The 23874-nt window shown below is 39.6% G+C and overlaps 1 protein-coding gene across 10 annotated transcripts in view; it reads left to right on the top strand.

Annotated features, from left to right (window-relative positions):
• Positions 1–23874, top strand: part of GBF1 (golgi brefeldin A resistant guanine nucleotide exchange factor 1) — a 120969-nt gene that overhangs the window by 4022 nt on the left and 93073 nt on the right. For 9 of the 10 annotated variants that reach the window (XM_030334587.1, XM_030334585.1, XM_030334586.1 and 6 more), the window contains exons 2-3: positions 9247–9352; positions 11525–11591. In XM_030334587.1, the coding sequence (XP_030190447.1) occupies positions 9257–9352; positions 11525–11591 (163 nt within the window). In that variant the 5' untranslated portion in view covers positions 9247–9256. Of the gene's footprint in view, positions 1–9051; positions 9069–9246; positions 9353–11524; positions 11592–23874 lie in introns of those variants that run through there. The other variant, XM_030334579.1, reaches the window with a different exon arrangement.

Here is a 23874-nt window from a genome sequence, read left to right as displayed (position 1 = left end):
AGCCCAGTAAGTTGTTTACTAATTCAGTAATTCTTGGACACTCTCTGCTTTATTAGCACAGAACTATGATATATATGGTCCTTGGCCAGCTCTGGGAATCTTACAAGCTGTATCTTTAGTGCTTTTCTGGAATGTTTGAGAGACTAAGTAAAAATAAACCTTGAAAGGGCCAGTTGAGGGTCATTTAGTTTTTACCCTCTCAGAAAGTCCATCAGTTTTCTTGGTTTGCACAGCTCTGTATTAGACATCAAAGCACCATGAAACAGTCTTTGCTTTTTGAGAATGTAATTTTTTTTTCCTTTAGAGAGAATGGATGGGGGGTGGGGAGAGGGGTAGAGGGACAGAGGGAGAGGGAGAGGGAGGGAGAGAATCTTAACCAGGTTCCACACTCAGTGTTGAGCCTAATGCGGGGCTCAATCCCATGACCCTGGGATCATGACCTAAGCCAAAATCAAGAGTCAGATGCTCCACCAACTGAGCCACCCAGGTACCCTGAGAATTTAATTTCTTATTGGATAAAGACAACTTAAAAAAATTTTTTTTTAATGTTTTTTATTTATTTTTGAGACAGAGAGAGACAGAGCATGAACGGGGGAGGGGCAGAGAGAGAGGGAGACACAGAATCGGAAGCAGGCTCCAGGCTCTGAGCCATCAGCCCAGAGCCCGACGCGGGGCTCGAACTCACGGACCGCGAGATCGTGCCCTGAGCTGAAGTCAGACGCTTAACCGACTGAGCCACCCAGGTGCCCCTAAAGACAACTTTTAAAAGCAATTAAGAAAAAAACTTCTGGGTGCCTAGCTGGCTCAGTTGGAAGAGCATGTTGTTGTGAGTTTGAGCCCCATATTGGATATAGAGATTACTTAAGTAAATATTAAAACAAAGAAAAAACCCCATAAACAATGGTGTACTAGTAACACCTATTTACAACCAAAGAAAATAAGACCCATATATACATGTATGAAGAGTTGGCATGGGCACCTGGGTGGCTCAGTAGGTTAAGTGGTTAAACATCCAATTCTTGATTTCAACTCAGGTCATGATCTCACAGTTTGTGGGGTTGAACCCCAGGTTGGGCTCTGCACTGACAGCACGGAGCCTGCTTCAGATTGTCTATCTCTCTCCCCCTCCCCAGTTTGTGCTCACGTGTGCTCTCTTTCTCTCTCAAGATAAATAAACTTGAAAAAAAGAATTGACAGTAAAGAATTATGTATTTCAGAGAAGAAAGATGAACATGCAAATAGCACATGAGGAGACTTCAGGAAAATAGATGCGAAAACAGAATAGACTGGTGGGCAGATGTAGGTTATTTTTGTCTGTAGAGTAGCCTGTATGGAAGGTTTGTAACTTTTGGTAGAGAAACAAATATGGAATGCAGAAAGGTTTGCCTGCATAGGCTTAGAGTCCTTGTCTTCTATGAAGTCATTGTTCTTACAAGAGGCGGATGTTAGCTGCACTATATTGAATAGTCAGTCTTATGTTAGTCCACCCATTTGTTCATTTGGTCCTTCAGTATTTATCATTTTTGTTATAGGCATTGGGGATAAAAAGGTGAATAAATCATGGTGTCTTCCTGAGATGCTTATAGGAGAGACACACTAAATGAATAATTATAAATCAGTATAAGTTATTTAAATAGAGCTATGTACAGTGTAATGGGATGACAGAAAAGGAGTACTAATACTCTCTGAGAGAGTGGAAAGGTCTCATAGAGCAGGCATTATAATAACAGCTAATTTGGGGGAGTTTTAATAGCTTTGGTTCCATGCTAGGTGCTTTACAGCCTTCTTATGTAGGCCTCATAATAAATGGATGAGGAGGTACTCTCTTCATTTTGCAATGGAGAATTGTAAACTGGGGCTCAGAAAGGCTAAGAAACTTGGCTAAGATTATAGAGGTGGTGATGGTCAAGACAGTTTTGCTTCTGAAGCTTGTTCTTGTAACCACTGTGGTATATTCTGACTCATTGACTCTTGGATGAAATGAGTAAGGGTTTATTTACCAGATGGATAAGAATGAGAAGAATACTCAAAACAGAAAAAGGAACAGTATGGGCAAAGGCAGACAACAAAGACCATGACTTTAAAAAGAAGGAACTTTTGGGGCGCCTGCATGGCTTAGTTGGTTAAGAGTCTGGCATCGGCTCAGGTTGTGATCTTAAAGTTTGCGAGTTCAAGCCCCACATTGGGCTCTCTGCTGTTACCATGAACTGCTTCAGATTGTCTCTTCCCCTCTCCCTCTCTACCCCTTCCCCGCTTGTGCGCGTGCATACAAGTTGTCTTTCTGTGTCTCTCTGTCTCTCCCTCTCTCTCTCTCAAAAATAAATAAACATTAAAAAAAAAAGGAACTTTTGATGGTCTATTTCATACATACAGACAGAATATGTATAGCTTATATGGGGCATCAGTGTCCCCTACCCGGCTTAAAAAGCAGAATATCACCAAAACTGAGGCCACTTGTATACCTTTCCCTATTAGTCACATTCCTCTTCCCCACAGCCAGTATTCTAAATTTTTTGTAAGTTTCTCTGGGATATGGTCTTAGCAGTAGAATTGCTGAGATACAGGATATGAAGTTCTTCAGTTTTGCAAGATAATGCCAAATTGAAATCCAGATGAATTGAATCAGTTTACATATTAGCCACTTCCTCTGCATTTTTACCAACTCCTAGTATTGTCAGATTAAAAATTTTTTGTGGGGGTCCCTGGGTGGCTCAGTTGGTTGAGCGACCTACTCTTGGTTTCAGCTCAGGTCGTGGTCTCAGGGTTCATGGGATTGAGCCCCTGCATAGGGACTCTGTGCTGATGGCATGGAGCCTGCTTGGAGTTCTCTCTCTCTCCCTCTCTCTCTCTGCAAACCACCCCCCGCCCTCCACAAATAAATAAACTTAAAGAAAAATGTTTTGTGCTATTTTTGTGCTGTAAAATGGTATCTCATAGACTTCTTTTATAATTTTCTTGATTATTAATGGTGCTAATAATGTTTTTGTGTATTTGCTGTTTGTATTTTCTTTTTCTGTGAAATAATTATTCATGTCTCTTGCCAGTTTGGGGGAAGGTTTATATGCCTATTCTTAGAGTTTTGTAACATATTATGGATATTGCTTCTTTATTAGTTATATGTGTAAAATATACAAATATTTTCTCCCAGCTTGTGATTTATTTTTCCCCTCTTTTTTTATGGTATCTTTAGAACAAATGTCTGTAATTTAACATGGTTTAATTTACCAGTTAAAAAAATTTTTTTTAATATTTATTTATTTTTGAAAGAGAGAGAGACAGAGCATGAACAGGAGAGGGGCAGAGAGAGAGAGGGAGATACAGAATCCGAAGCAGGCTCCAGGCTCTGAGCTGTCAGCACAGAGCCTGACATGGGGCTTGAACTCTATGAACCATGAGATCATGACCTGAGCCGAAGTCAGACGCTTAACTGAGTCACCCAGGTGCCCCTATTTACCAGTTTTTAAAATGGGTTGTGCTTTTTATTTCCTGTTTAGGTGCTTCTCTCTTATGCTCAGGTTATAAAAGTATTCTCGTATATTATCTTCTAAAAATTTTCAAGTTTCCTTTTTTACATTTAAGTCTTTTTTTTTTTTTAATTTTTTAAAAAAAAATTTTTTTTTCAACGTTTTTATTTATTTTTGGGACAGAGGGAGACAGAGCATGAACGGGGGAGGGGCAGAGACAGAGGGAGACACAGAATTGGAAACAGGCTCCAGGCTCCGAGCCATCAGCCCAGAGCCTGACACGGGGCTCGAACTCACGGAGTGCGAGATCGTGACCTGGCTGAAGTCGGACGCTTAACCGACTGCGCCACCCAGGCACCCCTTACATTTAAGTCTTGAATTCATTTGAAGTTGATTTTTTTTTTTTTTTTTTGTATTCCATGAAGTAAGGATCCAATTTGTTGTTCCTGTTTCTCCTGCTTTTGTTTAGATCTAGAGGGAGTTGCCAATTGATAGAGTGACTCCTCTTTGAATCCTCTTGGGGTGAGTAACTGGGATGCCACAAAGCACGAGGGGAATGCTATACACAGTGTTTTCAAAGGATATATGTGGCTCACAGTCTCTGGGCCAGTGGCCTATTGGCTAGGGATGTTAGTTGCTGTGTATTTGCTTGTTCCTTCTCACGTTATTTCTGATAGAAGATACACCTTAAATTTATGAGGTCCTCTGCAGGCCTTTGTGACCTTGTGATCAGGGGTTCTAGGCTGTCGCCTACCAGGTAGCAAGTGGTTCATCCAAGCTTCCCATTTGAAGCTGAAGGGCAGATTCCCTTGGGACAATCACTTTGTGAGGAAACAAATGCTCAGCGGCCGGGCAGGAGATAAAGCAACTCCCCATAGTCCTTGAAAATAATTCCTCTTCATTTTCTAGTTTCTTTTTTCTTTTCTTTTTTTTTTTTTAACTAAGAAAAGAAGCTTAAGACAATGCTTTTTTTTGCTTAGGTCCTCACTATCTTAGAAAGTTGTTAGCTTTGGGGAGTCTGGGTGGCTCAGTTGTTAAGCATCTGACTTTGGCTCAGGTCATGATCTTACTGTTTGTGAGATCAAGTCCCACATTGGATGAGCACGAGCCCGTATTGGATGGGCACAAGCCCTGCTTTGGGTGAACCCCACTTCTGTCTCTCTCTCTCTCTCTGCCCCTTGCTCACTTGAGCCCCCTCTCTTTCTCTCTCAAAAAAAAAAAGAAAGTAAGTTGTTAGCTTTTGATGCCTAATAAATTTTGATCAAGTGTTAGGTTGGTTACTTCAGTTTGGAGTCCCAGTTCAAAATTTATTTCTTCCAGGAAGCCTTCCAAACTAGATCCTATTAGATCTCAGTTAATCCCATTGACACTTTTTTTTTTTTTTTTTTTTTGCAATTTGTAGTATAGTGTTGTTTACCTATATTGCTGTTATTTTCAGTATGAGTGTTTTCTCTCATTCTCTTAGTTCTTTTTTTTTTTTTTTAATGTTTATTTATCCTTGAGAGAGAGGAAGAGCATGAGCTGGGTAGGGGCAGAGAGAGAGGGAAACACAGAATCCAAAGCAGGCTCCAAGCACCAAGCTGTCAGCATAGAGTCTGATGTGGGACTCCACAGAGCCTGACCCAGGACTCGTACTCACGAACTGTGAGATCATGACCTGAGCCAAAGTTGGACACTCAACCAATTGAGCCACTCAGGAGCCCCTCTCTTTGTTCTTTGAAAGAGAAATTATTCTTATTTTATAGTGTTCCTTTACAGGCCTTCCAAAATATTTTTTTATAATGATAGGTATTCAGGATACATACTGAATAATAACTGTATTTTTTTATTTTTTTTTTTTTAAATTTTTTTTCAACGTTTATCTATTTTTGCGACAGAGAGAGACAGAGCATGAACGGGGGAGGGGCAGAGAGAGAGGGAGACACAGAATCGGAAACAGGCTCCAGGCTCTGAGCCATCAGCCCAGAGCCTGACGCGGGGCTCGAACTCACGGACCGCGAGATCGTGACCTGGCTGAAGTCGGACGCTTAACCGACTGCGCCACCCAGGCGCCCCATAACTGTATTTTTTTAAATGTTTATTTATATTTGAGAGAGAGAGAGAGAGACAGGGCGAACGGGAGAGGGACAAAGAGAGAGAGAGACACAGAATCTGAAGCAGGCTCTGGGCTCTGATCTCTCAGCACAGAGCCTGACCTGGGGCTCGAACTCACGAGTGGTGAGATAATAACCTGAGCTGAAGTTGGACGCTTAACTGACTGAGCCACCCAGGTGCCCTGAATAATAATTATATATTGAAGGCCTTCCATGATATGCCCCACACCTCCTATTATTACTCTAGGAATAATGTTCTAGCCAATCTGGAATAATCATGATTCCTTAAATACCTACTGACTTTCCTACCTATGAGCCTTTACCCTTGCCATTCTTCCCTTATATTTTTTATTGTTTGAATCCTGTCTGTCGTTTAGTTGCCTTTCTAGAGCCTTTTGCCAGAAATAATTTTCTTTTTTCCACTACTATGACACTGTGTATTACTCATGTATTGAAGATCTATATGGGCTTGTGTGTGTATATATGTGTTTTATCTAAACTACTAGATTATAAATTCCTTGTGCGTGGGTAGTGACATTCTGTATGCTGTGCCTAGTATTTTGCTTAGCATGTGTTAGGTAATGTCTTATTGACTAAAGTAAATGTTAGCTAATTAACATTGGTTGCTGATCTTAATCACTTATATATGGAATAATACAACTGTTCTTCACTATTCTAATTTAAAAATAGGTAATAAGTAATATATATGTGTGACACAAAATTCAAAAGGTAAAAAAGAATATACAGAGAAAAGTAAGTCTTCCTCTTATCCCTGTTCCTCTGTTCCCTTCTCTGGGGGCAGCCTCTGTTAGCAATTTCTTCAAAATCCTTCTAGAGATCTAGAACATACTCATCTTGCCTAAATAATTTAAGGAAGGAGAGATACTAGAGATTCTATCTTTTCTGATACTTTGAATTACTTTTTAATTTGTTTATCTTTAGTTTCTTGGTTCTCCTCCTTATTGTTGTGTATGTTCTCATTGTTGGATCTTCTCAGGAGAGAACATTGTGTGCCTAGGACATTTAGAAAGTAGATAGTCTTCTGGGACTAATCTAGTTGTTTCTTTAAATTGTCATTAAAACAAATGTGTTGTGGGGCGCCTGGGTGGCTCAGTAGGTTAAGCGTCTGACTTCGGCTCAGGTCATGATCTCATGGTCTGTGGGTTTGAGCCCCGCATTGGGCTCTGTGCTGACAGTTCAGAGCTTGGAGCCTGCTTTGGATTCTGTGTCTCTGTCTCTCTCTGCCTCTCCCCCACTCACTTTCTGTCTCTCTTTCTCTCTCTCTCTCAAAAATAGATAATGAACATTAAAAAAATTTTATTATAATGGGGCCCCTGGGTGGCTCAGTTGGTTAGCGTCCGACTTCGGCTCAGGTCATGATCTTGCGGTCTGTGAGTTCAGGCCCTGCGTCAGGCTCTTGTGCTGACAGCTCAGAGCCTGGAGCCTGTTTCAGATTCTGTGTCTCCCTCTCTCTCTGACCCTCCTCCATTCATGCTCTGTTTCTCTCTGTCTCAAAAATAAATAAACGTTAAAAAAATTTTTTTATTGTAATGTTTTTCATACTTCTTGCTTTCTGGGGGCCCTGTCTTCTGCAAAATATGCAAATGGAACTACTTGAAGGTTGCATTCTTTTCTGTATATCTTTGGCTCATTTTCTTTTAGATCCCACTAAACTCGCTAAATGCCTCATGGCAGAAATTATATCTCATCTCTTTAATTAATTTTTAATTATATTGATGGTACAGTAATATATTCTTCTTGTAAAAAATTAAAACATTCTAGATAAGGCTAAAGTATCCTCTGATTACTCACTGATTTCACAGTACTTTCTCTAGAGATAACTATGGTTATTGAGTTTGGGGTATATATATTCTCTGTTTACATATATACATATTACCTGGACAAAATACATAAAGTATACTTAGTAGCATGGATGATTCACAAACATAATGTTTCAAGGGAAAAGGTCAAATTGCAGAAAACTACTTGCAATATTGTATTAGTTAAATAAAAGTACAAAAATATATGGAATGATGTTATATATTATTTAAAGATACATATCAGGGGCACCTGGGTGGCTCAGTCGGTTGAGCGTCCGGCTTCGGCTCAGGTCATGATCTCACAGCTTGTGACTTCAAGCCCTGCGTGGGGCTCTGTGCTGACAGCTCAGAGCCTGGAGCCTGTTTCAGATTCTCTGCTCCTCCCCTGCTCATGCTCTCTCTCTCTCTCAAAAATAAAAACATTAAAAAAAAAAAAAGATACATATCAGTGAAGTAAAAGTACAAAGCAACATAAAAGTTTCATAAACGCCACATTTAGAAAAGTGGGACCTATGGATGAAAGAGAGGAGGATATGATTTAGGGAGAACACACAGTGACTTCAGTTGAACTATTCTTAATCTGGATACTGGCTGTTATATTACTCTTTATGTCATACTGTAAGTTGAATATTACGTATTTTCAAAAACAAAAATCTAGCATTTTGTAGGATGGGTTGGTTGGGTTTTACATAAATGGTAACATAGAGTCATATACTACAGTTTTTTTCATTCCACAATATGTCTGACAGCTCTTTCTGTGTCTTATTTGTTTTGTATCCTTAGTACTCTGAAAGATGCCTTATGCATAGTAGGTGCTTAATAAGTAAATATTTGTGGAATTCTTTCTTCTCTTAACCCTGATAGCCTTACTGTTTTAACTTCCCTGGAGTCTGATCTAAATGTTTGTCTAACTATATGCTCCCCCTGCCCTTTTCCCTCTTTGCTTTTTAAAATTTTGTCCTTGTGAAGAGGATTTTTAAGTAACGGAAAGCGGTAAGGTTGGTTTTACATGCTCCTAGGTTTTTCTCTATGCCAAGGAGAAATTCTGTTTTGTCTTGTTTTGTTTTTGTTTTGTTTTGTTTTGTTTTTTTGTTTTCACCTGGGAAGAGAATTACATATCTTTTCTAAGTGCTCTTCTAGGCAGCAAAGAAAATCCTGTGATAATTCAGTTGGGAGCACATAAAATACTAAAGTAGTTATTTCAGCTTCATTTCAGAGATGCATATAGAAGCAGCTTTAAAATGAGTCTGCCTTTCAGTCTATCCTATTAGAGAGTTACTGCTATAAGCAAGTAAACTTGACTTTTCAGAACTTTTTAAAGTTTGTGTCACTGCCACTGTCCACTTTTCTGGAGCTGACCTGGTAGAAGGGATGTAGTAGATGAGTGGACGTTGTAACTGTGGTTCCAAACCAAGGCTGTTTTTCTAACAGCCTTCATTCTTTTCTTTTAACTCAAACCTTCATTATTACTTTATTGAGGGGATAAAGAAAACAAAAGTAAGGTCTGAAATATATCTTTAACAATCTAGTAGCACAGATGTATCTGCATACCTAAAGTCCTCACAGGAGAGATTTTGAGGACAGTTGACTGAAGAATTTGACATACTTAATAGAGATTGTTGAGGTGCCTTTGAGAAATTTCCTGGATTGATACTTTTTGAGTTGTTTCTTGAACTTCCAGAGACCTCTAGGTGAGCCAGGTGGCTGGATTCATAACATAAGATGGATTTCATCCCATCCTAGTATTACAGGTGGGAAATCTTGGTACTAAGAAGTTAAATCATAATTTTGACCTTAACAGGTACTGATTTAAATATGGGTATGCTCTGAGTAACCAAATATTAACTTTTCTCTTAACTGTTTTGGTAGGTTTGCCAGGATGGTGGATAAAAATATTTACATCATTCAAGGGGAGATTAACATTGTGGTTGGGGCGATCAAACGAAATGCCCGATGGAGCACTCATACTCCACTGGTAAGTGGGGAATGGGCAGATCACTTGGTCACTGAGTTGTTGTAAGGGATCTGATGCATGGTTAAAAGAGTTATCAATTTCCCAGTAATAATGAGAGCAGAAGGAATTCAGAGTTGTCCTTGGTATCAAGGACCCTTCTGTTTTATTCCAACTGGCATCAAATTTATGGGCTGCCTTTTTTGCTTTGGGACCCAAAAGATGATACTGTTTTTCTTCTAGCTATTTTTGTAGACAACTTACGGTAGTAGTTGGGACCTCTTAAATATACCTAAAAATGTCAGAAAGATGCCTTATCTTCAGATTCCCTAGGATTATAATTAACTGTCAAAATGGTACATGGAATGTGACTTGGTGGTACTCCTTAGGAATAGGAGTATATCAAGCAGGCCGTGTCTTGCCAATCAGATGAGTAAGAAACTTACCAGTTGTAAAACTGGCTTTCTTTGTTGTATACGTATGTTCAAAGATATTTTTTGTGCGGTTGTATAAAACAGTTTTTGGCACAATTGTAAAAACAAGTTTAGACGTTTCTACCTCAGTGGATATGGATGGATGTGTGTGTGTATATATATATATATATATATATATATATTTGGAAATATCTTATGTTCATTTATAAAAATGGATTGTTTAGTGGTGCCTGGCTAGCTCATTTGGTAGAACATGCGACTTTTGATCTTGGGGTTGTAAATTTCAGCCCCACGTTGGGTGTAGAGATTACTTAAAAATAACCTTATTTTATTTTATTATTATTATTTTAGTAGGCTCCATGCCCAATGTGAGGCTTGAACTCATGACCCTGTGATTAAGAGTCACATGCTCTACTGACTGAGCCAGCTAGGTGCTCCAAAGACTTTTTTTTTTTTTTTTTTTGAATTTTATTTTTGAGTAATCTCTATATCCAATGTGGGTCTTGAACCTACAACCTCATGATCAGGAGTCCCATGCCCCACTGACTGAACCAGCCAGGTGCCCCAAAAATAAAATCTTAAAAAAAATGGTTTAGGGGTGCCTGGGTAGATTAGTCTGTTAAGCGTCTGACTTTTGATTTTGGCTCAGGTCGTGATCTCATGTCTTGGGGTAAGCCCCATGTGGGGCTCTGCACTGACAGCACAGAGCCTGCTTGAGATTCTCTCTCTCTCTCTCTCTCTCTCTGTCTCTCTCTCTCTCTGCCCCAGCCCTACTCACGCACGCGCACTCTCTCAAACATTAAAAAAAAAAATTGTTTAGAAGCGAGAGTGCAGTCAGCAATGTCTTTGAAATTAACATGTACGATTATATAATGAGTATGAAGGAGAAGAGACAGAATAATACATGTAATTTAATCTATTGGGATGCTATAACAAAATACCACAGATTAGGTGGCTTATAAACGAGGAACTTCTCACAGTTCTGGAGACTGGAAGTTCAAGATCAGGATGGCAGCGTAGTCAGATGAAGGCTCTCTTTTGGGTCTCAGACCTCTTATATCCTCACATGATAGAAGGGGCAAGGGAGCTCTCTTTTATAAGGATATTAGTTCCATTCATGAGGGCAGAACCCTTACCCACCTTCTGAAGGCCCTAATCACCCATCCTTTAAAGGCTCTACTTCTTATCATATTGGACATTAGGATTTTCACATAGAAGTTTTGAGGGGATTGGGGCGCCTGGGTGGCTCAGTTGGTTGAGCATCCGACTTCAGCTCAGGTCACGATCTCATGGTTTGTGAGTTCGAGCCCTGAATCGGGCTCTGTGCTGACCTCTCGGAGCCTGGAGCCTTCTTCAGATTTTGTGTCTCCTCCTGCTCTCTCTGTCCCTCCCCTGCTTGCACTCTGTCTGTCTCTCTCCAAAATAAACATTAAAAAAAAAAAAAAAAAAAAAAGAAAAAGCAGTTTTGAGGGGACATAAACATTCAGACCATAGCATGTAAAGGCCTTGGCAATCTATGGTAGCTTGAGTGCTATGGTCATGGTATAGATTAATATTTCAGGATTTATATTTTAAGTAAGTCCAGAGTATCTTTTTGAAAACAGGACATCAGGGAACTGGAAGACTGAACCATGGCTAACTTTCTTTTCCTCAGAAGGAAAACTTAATCATTGGATTCAGACAAAGAACCCTTGATCTGTCTGTTACTTCCTTTTTCCTCTTTGTCTGATACTGACTTTTTTTTTTAACCTGTGTGTTATAGGATGAAGAACGGGATCCTCTGCTGCATAGTTTCAGTCATCTAAAGGAGGTTTTGAACAATATAACAGGTAAGTCCCCACATCTAGGTAGGATTACTTATCCTGATAAAATGAACATGTGTTTTTATTGCGGGGATGGACAGACTTTCTCTGTAAAGGACTATATAGTAAATGTTTTAGGCTTTGAAGCCATAGTAACTGCAACTACTCCATTCTGCCATTGTACCTCAAAACCAGACATAATACTTGAGAGAGTGATAAATACTTTTTTTTTCCCCCCAAAAAACAGGTACAAGCCAGGTTTGGCCTGTGGATGTAGTTTGCCCCTGATTTACTGCATTGCTGGTCCTTTTCCTTGAGTTCCTAGGAGGATGTCCTACTTTCCTGGGGAATCAGTGTTCATACAATTAATAAGCTTCCTTTATTGTTTGAGTTATAATGAAGTTATTTTTGGTAATTTTTTGGTTTTATTTTGTTTTAACTACTTTCTTTCTCTACCTCATGCATGCTGTGAGGTAGGAAGTCTTTTTACATTTGGTGGCACAAGTGAAGTTTTTAGTACTTGCAGCAAAACTCTGGTCTTATAGAAGGTCATCACTTAGGGCCTTAATTCTGTGTAATGCAGATCTTTAGTCTTCATGTGTTCCCTTTTTCACTCCCCGTTTTCCTAATCATAATAACTTTATATAATATTTATATGTTTAGAATTTCTTTTTTTTTAAAAATTTTTAAATGTTTATTTCTGAGAGAGAGAGAGAGAGAGTGAGGGAGGGAGGGGCAGAAAGAGGGAGACACAGAATCTGAAGCAGGTTCCAGGCTCTGAGCTGTTAGTACAGAGCCTGACTCAGGGCTGAACCCAGGAACCTTAAGATCATGACCTGAGCTGAAGTCAGACGCTTAACCAGCTGAGCTACCCAGGCGCCTCCACGTATTGAGAATTTTCAAAGCTGCTTCCATGTTTATTACCTTATTGAACTTTTACACAACTCTGTGAAGGAGGCGTAGCAGGTGTTGTCCTCTTTTTATGAATGAAGTTGAAGCCCGGAGACATTTTCAGTGATTTAGCCGAGGTCACACTGATCCTGAGAGATGAAGTCATAACTAGAACTCAGGCCTGGTTTAGTGCCCTGGTCTGCATTGCTTCTGTTGGTACAATTAGAGGAGACTGTATGCAGGAAGTGCCTTCTGTTAGGTATATGTATGTGTTGGAGGAGGAGGCAAATCTCATCATCTTTGGGTTTTTCAAGGGGAAAGATAGACTGAAAGGGAAAGCCTCAGAGCTGTGTTCCTCTGTCAACCATAGAGGGCTTTTGCAATGTATATTCCTGGAATGTTTTTTAGCCTAGTGTCTAGGCTTCTGCAAGGTAAATAAACAATAAACCAGTGTTCTCCTTTCATGAGAAATGTAGGAGAGTATCTGGAGAAAAATTCCTTTTTCTTTTCTTAAACATGGGCTGAAGTTATCTAAAGGTTCCCTGCATGTTTTCTTTAAAGGAGCATTTTCAGTTTAAAAGCATTGGAAATGTTAGCCAAGGATCAAGTATAGAGGGAGTGGTTGGTTGTTAGCCAGTTAGCAGGGCTAAAGCTGCAGTTAGGTGGCATGTTCTTATTTTGTGGCCTGTACTTTAAGTGACTTGGCTGCTTTAGGAAGTTGGCTACTTGCACGGACTTTTTTTTTTTTTTTTTTTTTTTTGACTTTACAGATAAAGCTTACATATCTCAATTGGAAAGAAAATGTAGTGAGTAAGTATTTACAACTCTTTTTGGTGGCCAAAGTTCAGAGTGTAGTTGATCCTTGAACAATATGGATTTGAACTGTGTAGGTTCACTTATGTGTGGATTTTTTTTTTCAGTCAATACAGTCAATACATTCAATACAGTACAATAATAGTATTGTATGTAAAATAAATGTATTTTCTTTTCATTATGGCTTTTTTTTTTTTGAAGATTTTATTTTCAAGTAATCTGTACATCCAACTTGGAGCTTGAACTCACAACCCTGAGAGCAACAATTACATGCTCTACCGACTGAGCCAGCCAGACGCTCCTTCCTTATGACTTTCTTAATAATGTTTTCTTTTCACTAGCTATTTTATTAGAAGAATAAAGTATATAATATGACATACAAAATATGTATTAATTGACTATGTTATCAGTAAGGCTTCTGGCTAATAGACTATTGGTAGTTAAGTTTTCAGGGAGTCAAAAGTTATACATGGATTTTCAACTGTAAGGGGTGTTGGTGCCCAAACCCCTATGTTGGTAAAGGGTCAACTGTACTATCTTTCTAAGAGATGTGAAGAGGATTAAACACAACATTTCACAATTTATACACTGTGAAATATTGGTATTATATGTGGTTAGAAACACCCTAAAATGTCTGAGATCAGACTGGAGTAGCCTTGTTGGCCTTTTGGGCACTCTACAGACCTTGAAGAGCTGAGATGGTGAAGTTTTCCTGATATAGCCACATTTCCTGCTTGCCATCTCATCCATATCCCGCACTTGTTTTCTCTATCCTGACATATCCCTGACATGTCTCAAGAGAACTATATCTGTGGTGAGTGGTGCAGTCCAGGACTTGGGATTTCTAGACCATCTAAGAGGTGCCAAAGTTGAGTCTGTGCTTAATTTTCCTACATCTTTGAATCAGGAATCCAGATTATCTGCTACTTGAAACTAATAAAACCAGAATGTGCTGAGGAGCCAGTTCTGTCACTGGTACTAAGGATATGGTTAGGTGGTGCCAAGCTTTCTTCTGGAGCAAGAAAGAAGTTGGTAGTATTTACCAGAGCAGATGTTGAAATGGTGCCTGCCAAGGTTGCCTGTTGTTCTTAGGTTTTAACATATTACCTGCCTGAGAAAATGACACAGTGGACCCGAAATAGAACATCTCATAGTCTTCTGATTGGTTCTGACTCCGCACAGTGCTGGCTTCCAGGAAGCAAGTTTATGGGTCAGCTGCCCCTGTGGTCCTGGACTCTGTGGTCCATGACCAATTTCTTGTTTCTTTTACTGAGACAAACAGATTTTTCTGATTGGCAGTGTCAGGAGGACTGCTTTCTTGGAAGCCTGCTAATGGTAGGAGGCTGGGAAAGGGTTTTGAATTTGGAGAGAGAAACTGAAGGGATTGCCTGTGCTGTGTGACTGGGAATGGTGTCCCACCTAGATTGGAGGCATGGCAGGAATTCTAGGACTTCCAATACGTTTAACTCATGAAACCGACTTGGGTTTAGACTATTCCTACAGAGGCTTTCTATTTGCTTTTTTCTAGGCTATCTGCTACCTTGGTTGGTTAAGAATATCACTGTTGTGGGCGTCTGGGTGGCTTAGTTGGTTAAGCGTCTGACTTTAGCTCGGGTCATGATCTCACAGTCTGTGAGTTTGAGTTCTGCATCAGGTTCTGTGCTGACAGCTCGGAGCCTAGAGCCTGCTTCAGATTCTGTGTCTCCCTCCCTCTCTGCCCCTCCCTTGCTCACGATCTCTCTTTCTCTCACTCTCAAAAATGAATAAATGCTAAAAAAAAAAAAAAAAAAAAGAATACCACTATTGGAAATGGGTAGTTGATTGGACATAGACAGTAAACCAAAATGATTTTTTTTCTTATAAACAGAGGATAAGATAGATAGATAAATAAATAAGATAAGATAGATAAACACTACCTACTTGTCCAGGAGTATTATCTGAGTATTGTGAAAGAAATAAGTCCTTTGTCTCTAATCAGGTTGGCTAAGTCTATACCAGTTATTCTCCCAGATACATGTCTCTGGACTACATTTGCAGTCAGTATTTGCCCAAACTGCATGACAACTATATGCCCTGTAGCATTTAGAGTAATAAAATAGTCTAATACCAAATCTAAAATGATAGTTGCACTTGGAAGATACAGGGTGCCTAAGAGTAGAGTTTGCATGTTGCTATTTTGGATAAAGCCTTAGTTTACCACCAGTGAGACTTGACTGCTACCCCTCATTTGGTCTTTAAGCCTTCTTTGGAATCCTTTTAGGAAGTTATTCTGAAGGAGTTAAAGCAGATGTGTGGTTACCAGGTTTGGGTGGGGGTACAGGGAGGGACTGCAAATAGGTATAGGGTTTCTTTTTGGGGTGATGAAAATGTCCTAGAATTAGATAGTGGTGATGGTTGTACAACTTTGAATGTATTTAAAAACACTGAATTGTACACTTTAAGAGGGTAAGGTTTATGGCGTGTGAATTACATCTTAATTTTTAAAAGTAGAAAATGTAGGCTGGAAGAGTGATGGGATTTGCCAGCTCTTCCTCAGGACTCAGAGCAGTGGAGGGAAGCCTCCGATTGTAGTTGCTGCTGTGCTTTGAACCCATTACCCAGCAAAGGCAGCATAAGGCTCTCTTCAGCCTCTTGGCCCAGTTTGTCCTTTTATGTCTCTCTCATTAACTCAAAAAGCACATGGCTTTTATATTTAAATTTATTCAAGCTGTAATCTTTGACATTTGAGTTAGCTTTTAGTACAGTTTTGCATTTATAGTAATATATATTATGTATTTTCTCTATCCCCAAAGAATCCGTTTTAATCTTTTCCGGATGCAAATTTCAGGCTGTCTTGTCCCATCTCCCCTCTCTTGCTCTCTTTCCCCTCCCCCCACGGAGTGTGTTTGATCAGGTGTGGCAGGAATATCCACTGTCAAGCTGCGCCCTTTATATTAGTCAATATTATCCTTCTCCCCCCTCCCTGTCTGTCTGCCCCGTTGGGCTTTCCCAGTTGATTTATAATTTTGGAATTCTCATCGGAGTCTGTAATACAGTTTGTTCATTATTTAACCAAAACCTGTTTAATGAGCAGAGAGAGGCAATGTAAATGTTAGGCATGTTGCAGTGATGTACCTTTGTGCTTCTCAAAGCGGGTGGGTAGTTAACTCTGTGCTGCCTGCAGGGCTGGGGTGTCTTGGCCTTAGGGGCAGGACTACTGCCTCTCCCTTACATCTGTCCAAGCTCTAACATGGGCTTAGATTCCTAAGACACGTTTCCTTTTATCCTTCTAGAGATCTTGTGGGGGCTCTTGCATATTGAAGTTATCTTCAGTCTCGCAGCTAGATCAGATGGTTAGATCTGTGGCATGGGATGGGGGGTTAAAGGGAAAGTGAAATATCAGGATATTTGGTACTACTCCTGATTTTAGGTCTGAAAAAAGTAAGCGGTTTAGAGGAATCCTTCTAGCCAACGTGGTCTGTGGTTTTTTATCCCTTTGTTCCCCAACTAGACAAGTCCTTGCAAGCCTTAGTGCCCTCATCCAGTATAGCTTCATGGGAAGGGCTCCTAGTCAGTTATGATTTGTGGTGTTTGGCTATGGTCATTTGCCTCCAGATTTAGGCTGCCTTTGTCCTTGGTCTTTAAACTCAGATCATTTTATTTATTTATTTATTTATTTATTTATTTATTTATTTATTTTTTCAACGTTTATTTATTTTTGGGACAGAGAGAGACAGAGCATGAACAGGGGAGGGGCAGAGAGAGAGGGAGACACAGAATCGGAAACAGGCTCCAGGCTCTGAGCCATCAGCCCAGAGCCTGACGCGGGGCTCAAACTCATGGACCGCGAGATCGTGACCTGGCTGAAGTCGGACACTTAACCGACTGCGCCACCCAGGCGCCCCTAAACTCAGATCATTTTAAAGAGGTTCTTTTCCAGGAAATTTTTGGCTTATTTTTTTAATTTTTTTAAAATTTTGTTTATTTAAGTAATCTCTATACCCAATGTTGGGGCTTGAACTGGTGATTCTGAGATCAAGAGTCTCATGCTCTTCAGGCTGAGCCAGCCAGGTGCCCCAGAAAATTTTTGGCTTAAAGCAGAGAGAGTGGAATAGTCTAAAAGTATCACAACCAGAATCTTTTCTTAAGGGATTACCTCTTTTTTTTCCTTTTTATGTTTATTTATTTATTTTTTGAGAGAGAGAGCACAAGCAGGGGAAGGGCAGAGAGAGAGGGAGAGAAAGAATCATAAGCAGTGTCCGTGCTGTCAGCACAGAGCCCGATCCTGGGCTTGAACTCACAAACCATGAGATTATGACCTGAGCCAAAACCAAGAGTCAAATGCTTAACCGACTAAGCCACCCAGGCACCCCATTAATTTTTTTTAATGTTTATTTGTTTTAGAGAGAGAGAGAGAGCGAGGGAGGGAGGGGCAGAGAGAGAAAGAGGGAGACACAGAATCTGAAGCAGGCTCCAGGCTCTGAGATGTCAGCACAGAGCCTGATGTGGGGCTTGAACTCATGGGCCGCAAGATGTGACCTGAGCTGAAGTTGGATGCTTAACTGACTGAGCCACCCAGATGCCCCAGGGATTACCTCTTAATAACTTTAAAGACTTTAGGGCCAGAGCTTGAGGTACACTTAGTGGTGTTTGTGTTTGGAGATGGTGGGGATAGGGTGGAGTGGGTAGTGAGTTTGCCTTTGGAGATTTAACCCTAGACATTTTTAATTCCAAGGACCTATGAGGATTGGGGGTATTTGCATAAGACTAAGATGGTCTTGAGGCCTAGTGTAAGCACCTGTATTAACTATGGAACTGTTTAGCTTCTTGGATCTTTTTTTGCTGGGGTTCAACAAGATTTGAATTCCTTCTGGATCTGGCTTATTGGATTACTTCTAACCATTATTTATTGAATATCTGCTATGTTCTAGACATTTTGATTAGGCACTCAGGGATTGGGTCTGTAATGGTAAACAGACTTCCTGCCCTCATAGCCAATGGTTTTACAAGACACTAGCAGCTCTAGCTGATCATTCCAAGGCTAACTTTTGTAGCCTGTATTCTACGCCATATGGTTCCCTATCAGGCATGGAATAGCTGGTAGTGAATGAGGGCAGTCTGTTGCCATCTTTTCATGTCTTGTAACAAACAAGCCAAAGAAATGAACAAAAATTATAGCTTATACATTTTCTTATTTGGCTTTCTCCTATAAAGCAGTTCTGGTCAGAGTTTAGATATTCCCAAAGACATTGGTGGTTTGCCTAGAGTAACTCTGAAGGAGAGGATATTTCTTTTTACTGGACAGTAAGATATGGTATCCTTGAGTTTAAGAGGGAGAAGCAGGTGGTTGGAGAAAGTAGATGTATCAGGAGTTTATTTAAATATAGTTTATCCTGGACAAACACACCTGTAGAGTACTGTCTGTCTCAAGCTTTGTGAATTCACAGTCTGAGCTAGGAGATTTGAATCCATGTAACCTCTAGAGGTTTGCAGAGAACATTTAAACAGAGTCTGGAAGCCAACCTGGGAAGAATGATGACTTAACATCTTCTGGGTTAGGTCTCTTAGAAATACCCTTCTAAGAAGAAGCAAAACTGTTCAAGGATGCCTCATACCTCAAGTTTAATCTGTTTAATTTAGAACATGGGAAGGTGTCAGGAAAAGAGACTTTAGTAGTTTCTGTAAGGAAAAAGATTGACTAAGTGTACATTATTTGAAAAATATTTTTCCTAGAGTTATCATCTCCCATACTGATTGAATGCATACCTTAATTTTTTCTGTAGAGGTCTGTAGTTTGGGGAGTAGTAAGCAATATATCATTGTTAATAAGCATGAGAAGAAGGTCGAATGAGTCATTAGCTTTGTCTCACTTGGAATTGAGTTTGTAAATTGTTCAAGGCCTAAGTGGAGACTGAAAGAACCAAGTGTGTATGATAACATCTGGCAGACAAATTCATGTAATGGTTTGAGTGTTGGAAGAACAAGGTTGGGCACACTTACATAAGTATTTCTTGTGCCCTTTTTGACTTTTTTGTTCTATAATAAAAGATTGTATTAGTTTGGAGGTTGTTGAAAAACACATTAGGATGTGACCTGAATTTGAGTCAGACTGACCTTAGAATCTTGGTAGCTTGAGTGGCATTTCAGCACAGTAAGAGAAAATAAACATACTGGGATTCTTTTTTCCCCATATAATATTCATATCAAGAAGGTGACTCTGAGATGTGTATTTTGATGACTTTGTCATTTCTTTTCCTGGGGCCTTACCCAAATGATCTGAATCCTCCTGATTTGACACTTCTAAACCAAGAAGCTCTTCCAAACATTTATTTGTCTTAGAGATTAGAAAATGACGACTTTCTTGAGAAGCAACAGCTCTGCATAGTCTGGCTTCTTATGAGCCCAGCTCTCCCTTTTTCTGTCCGTAATATTTAAACACATTTAGCCATCAGAACTGGTCTGCTGGCACATTTTCCACTACATGTATCTGAAAGTGGGTTATGATAAAAAGCACATTCTTTTTTTTTTTTTTTTTTAAGTTTATTTATTTTTGGGAGAGAGAGAAAAAGTGTGAGTGGAGGAGGGGCAGAGAGTTAGAGAGAGAGAGAACCCCAAGCAGGCTCCACACTGTCAGCACAGAGCTCGATGCAGGGCTCGAACTCATGAACTGTGAGATCATGACCTGAGCTGATGTTGGATGTTTAACTGACTGAGCCACCCAGGTGCCCCCAAAAAGGCATTCTTAATAGCTTGGTTCAGAAGCAGAGGCAAAGGAACCTAATTTTTTTCTAGGAGAGGTTAAGGGACAGTGTGACAGTGTGGTCTGAAGTGGGTGTCAAAGTTGCTGGTGTTGTTGTCATTGCCATTGTCCTCTCTGGCACAGCCACCTCTGGAGGCCTGAAATTTCTGAGTATGTGCCCAGCTTGCCATGACAGCAGTCAGATGAATAAAAAGAGGAAAAGCCAGCTGCTGCTTTGTTTTTAACAAGGATACAGGCAGAGTCTCTTTCTTCTTTTCCACCCACTCAAATTCAGAGTAAGTGCCAAGAGAGTTTCCGAAGAAGCCAAATGTTTGAAATTCAAAGTGCAGTTTTGATTAGAGATAGTAAAGAGTTATTTGTCTCAGCCTTGCCTTTTCTAACCACCTCTCTATGTTCATAGATGCTTAATTGGTCACCGTAGTTTTTAAAGTGATACTGGATATGTTTATGGAAAGAATGAATGCATTTGTCTTTTCTCTCCTGGCATCCATTAAAAGATAGAGCTGTGTATACAGGAAAATGAAGATTCAGTCATTTCAGCTCAGATCACCTCATTAAGAAAGGGTAGTTGATGGAGATCAGTGACTACCTTAAGGTCTTAGTTTTGCTTCTGGAAACCAGAAGATAAGATGCTCCTTAACAGGTTTAAGGCTTTTGTTTCTTTACTTTGGTCTTTGGAGATCCTGAAGACTTAGATGGACAAGCACTCATGGCTGCCTGTTGTCTGGCTTCTTCCTGCATACCTCTTCTGTAACACCAGCCTTCTGTTACCACTGTAGGTTGAGTTGTGAAGAGCTGCCACATGTGCACACATCACAACTGACCTTTCCTTGTTCCACGCTTTTTGAGCAATTACTTGCCCATTTGTAGAACTCACATTATTGCCTTGGGTTTCTGGCCCAGTGTGAAGTGGGAGCATCCAGGAAGTGGCCTGATAGACTGTACATCAGAGGGCAATAAATTGGCATATGATTTGGTGGAAAGGCAGGGCCAGATGTAGTGTGGGAGCAAGGGTTTTTCTGCATTCAGCCATGCAGCTTGCTTCCAGGTGTCCTGGAAAGCAGCTTGGGAACTGGAGGCTAAGGGTAGTTGGGAACATTAACTAGGGAGGAAAAGGATCAAAAGGACTTCAGTGTTATCTGTGATGGGCCTTGAATTGGGAAAAATCCTCCAAAAGTAGGGGCAAATGAAATTTCCCTGATACTGGTAGGGATTTTTCCACTGATTATTCTTTCCTTTCAAATAAAGTGAGTTACTAATTGGTAGAAAAAAATACAAAACTTGGGAGACTCCTAACAGGGAAAGTTTGTTAAGGAAGCCTCATTCCACATGAGCTTTTTCATGAAGGCTCCTTCTTCTCTTTGGGCAAACAACAGGTTTAAGAAAACTGGCTCCAAATTGATGATAAAGTGAGAGCTAAGATATTATTCTGACTGTTCTACCTTGGGCTAGAGTGGTGTCTTTCAGATTGCAAGTTGCATTCTGTTAGTGGATTGTGAAATCATTTTAAAGGGTCACACAGCATTTTCTTCTCAGTTTTTTTTTTTGTTTGTTTTTAAGTTTTTTTTTAATGTTTATTTTTGAGAGAGAGACAGAGTGTGAGTGGGGGAGAGGCAGGGAGGGAGAAGGACACACAGAATCAAAGCAGACTCCAGGCTCTGAGCTGCCAGCACAGAACCTGATATGGGGCTTGAATCCACGAACTGTGAGATCGTAACCTGAGCCAGGCGCCTCTCCTCAGTTTTTTATTGTGAAAAATTTTAAACTTCTGCACATTTATTTTCATACTTACTATTAACATTTAGCCATATTTGCTTTTTTTTTTAAATGGTTATTTGTTTATTTTGAGAGAGAGGAGAATGTGTGTGAGCATGTGCAGCAGAGACAGAGGATCCCAAGCAGGCTCCAAGCTGTCAGCACAGAGCCCAGTGTGGGGTTCGATCTCATGAGTCAGATGCTTAACTGACAGAGTCACTATGTGTGTATTATTATTATTTTTTAAACGTTTATTTATTTTTTGAGAGAGAGAGAGAGAGAGCATGAGTGGGGAAGGAGCAGAGAGAGGGAGGGAGACAGAGAATCCGAAGCAGGCTCCGAGCTATCAGTGCAGAGCCTGACGTAGGGCTCATACTCACAAACTATGAGAGCATGACCTGAGCCGAAGTTGGACATTTAGCCCACTGAGCCACCCAGGTGCCCCTGTGTGTATTATTTTTTATAAGCTATTTGAAAATAAGTTTCAGATATGTTGGCATCTTACCCTTGAATACTTCAGCATTCATCCTAAATAAGGACATTCTCTTGCATAATCATAGTACCATTATCACACTTAAGAAACTTAACAATAATTTACCAGTATTAGCTAATACCAGTCCATATTAAAAATTTCCGATTTGCCTCCAAACTGCCTTTTATAGCTATAGCAGTTTTTATAAACCAAAATCCAAGCAAAATTCTCATTTCATTAAGTAGTTATATCTCTGTAGACTTTTAAAATCTAATATAGTTTTCTTCACCTTTTTTCTTTTTTTTTTTTTTTAATTCTCTAGGCATTGAGTTTTTGAAGAGACTAGGCCATTTATCTTTAGAATGTTGTATGTTCTGGGTTCGTCTGTGTCCTTGTGGTATCATTTAACTTGCTTCTCTATCATGTATTTCCTATATTCTAGAAGTTAGGATTAAAGGCTTAATTTAATGCAGGTTAAACATTTTTGGCAAGAGTACTTTGTAGATGATATTGTGTATTTCATATTATATCGTCACAGGAAGTATATACTGTCAGGATGATCCCGCTAAGGTGGTGGTAAGTTTGATTACTTGCTTCTGGTTGTGATTGCCACATTTCCTCATTGTAAAATGAATTAATTTTTCTATTTGTAATTAGTAAGTAATCTGAAGTAATAATTTGGCACCTTTTACTTAATGATCATCTGCTAATGAATTTTTGCCAGTCATTTATTTCAGTGTCATTCGCAAAACGATGACTTTCTAATTCTGTCATTTTTTTCTACGTTTATTAACTGGCATTCCCTGTGAAGAATCACTTACCTTCATAAACTGGAGGATGAACCATAGTTTCTCCTAAAAAGGCAGGGAATATGCTTTAATTCTTTTAATTGCCAACTTTCAGAGTAAGGAGTTAGTGTTAATGATGACCACTAATGGTGGCAAATGAGGATTTTCCTTCCATTTTGGGGGCTTGTGAATTTTTATTTATTCAGTGTTTTATAATTCATTACCTTTTTGATTATTTTTGGTGCTCAAATCATTTTGAGTTTTGCCCCTTTAAACTTGTTCCTTTGTTCCTTTGATGAAATCCCTTTGAGCACTTTCCTGTTTTCTGTTACAAGCTTCCATTATGAAGGGAGGTTAAAAAAAGAATAGAATAGAAAGTATCCATGCATCACACATAGTAAGGATAAGTATTATTTGGGGGAACTTTTGTTTCAGTTAGAAATGATGTATTCTGAGTTTTAGTATAAACTATATTTATTTCTGTATGTCATGGTCAAAAAAGTTTGAAAGCTTTGATGGGGAGAGCTTATGATTTACTTCTGTTCTAGCACTGTTTTGAATTTGTCTCTCTGCAGTGTTATTTTTCTCGGGCAAGGCGTCAAAGAGGGTGTTGAGTTCTTGACATTCCGTGAAGGACTCTGTGAAGTGACTTAGCCCCCTTGATATTTGGGATCCAATGGACTGTTGGACCTGCGTTTTATTCTTATCAGCTTTGATTTCAGAAAAGCATATCTATCTGTCTATCATCTTATCTTTTCTGTTATCTATTTATTTAAAGATCTACTATTACGTGTTATTTTATTCCTCTCCCCTCAGCTTTATTGAAATATAATTGACAGAACATATGTAAGT

Source organism: Lynx canadensis, chromosome D2 (genome assembly GCF_007474595.2).
Source record: "Lynx canadensis isolate LIC74 chromosome D2, mLynCan4.pri.v2, whole genome shotgun sequence".
Taxonomy (NCBI): domain Eukaryota; kingdom Metazoa; phylum Chordata; class Mammalia; order Carnivora; family Felidae; genus Lynx; species Lynx canadensis.
The sequence above is the reverse complement of the archived record's forward strand: the minus strand, read 5'-3'. Positions and strand labels throughout refer to the sequence as shown.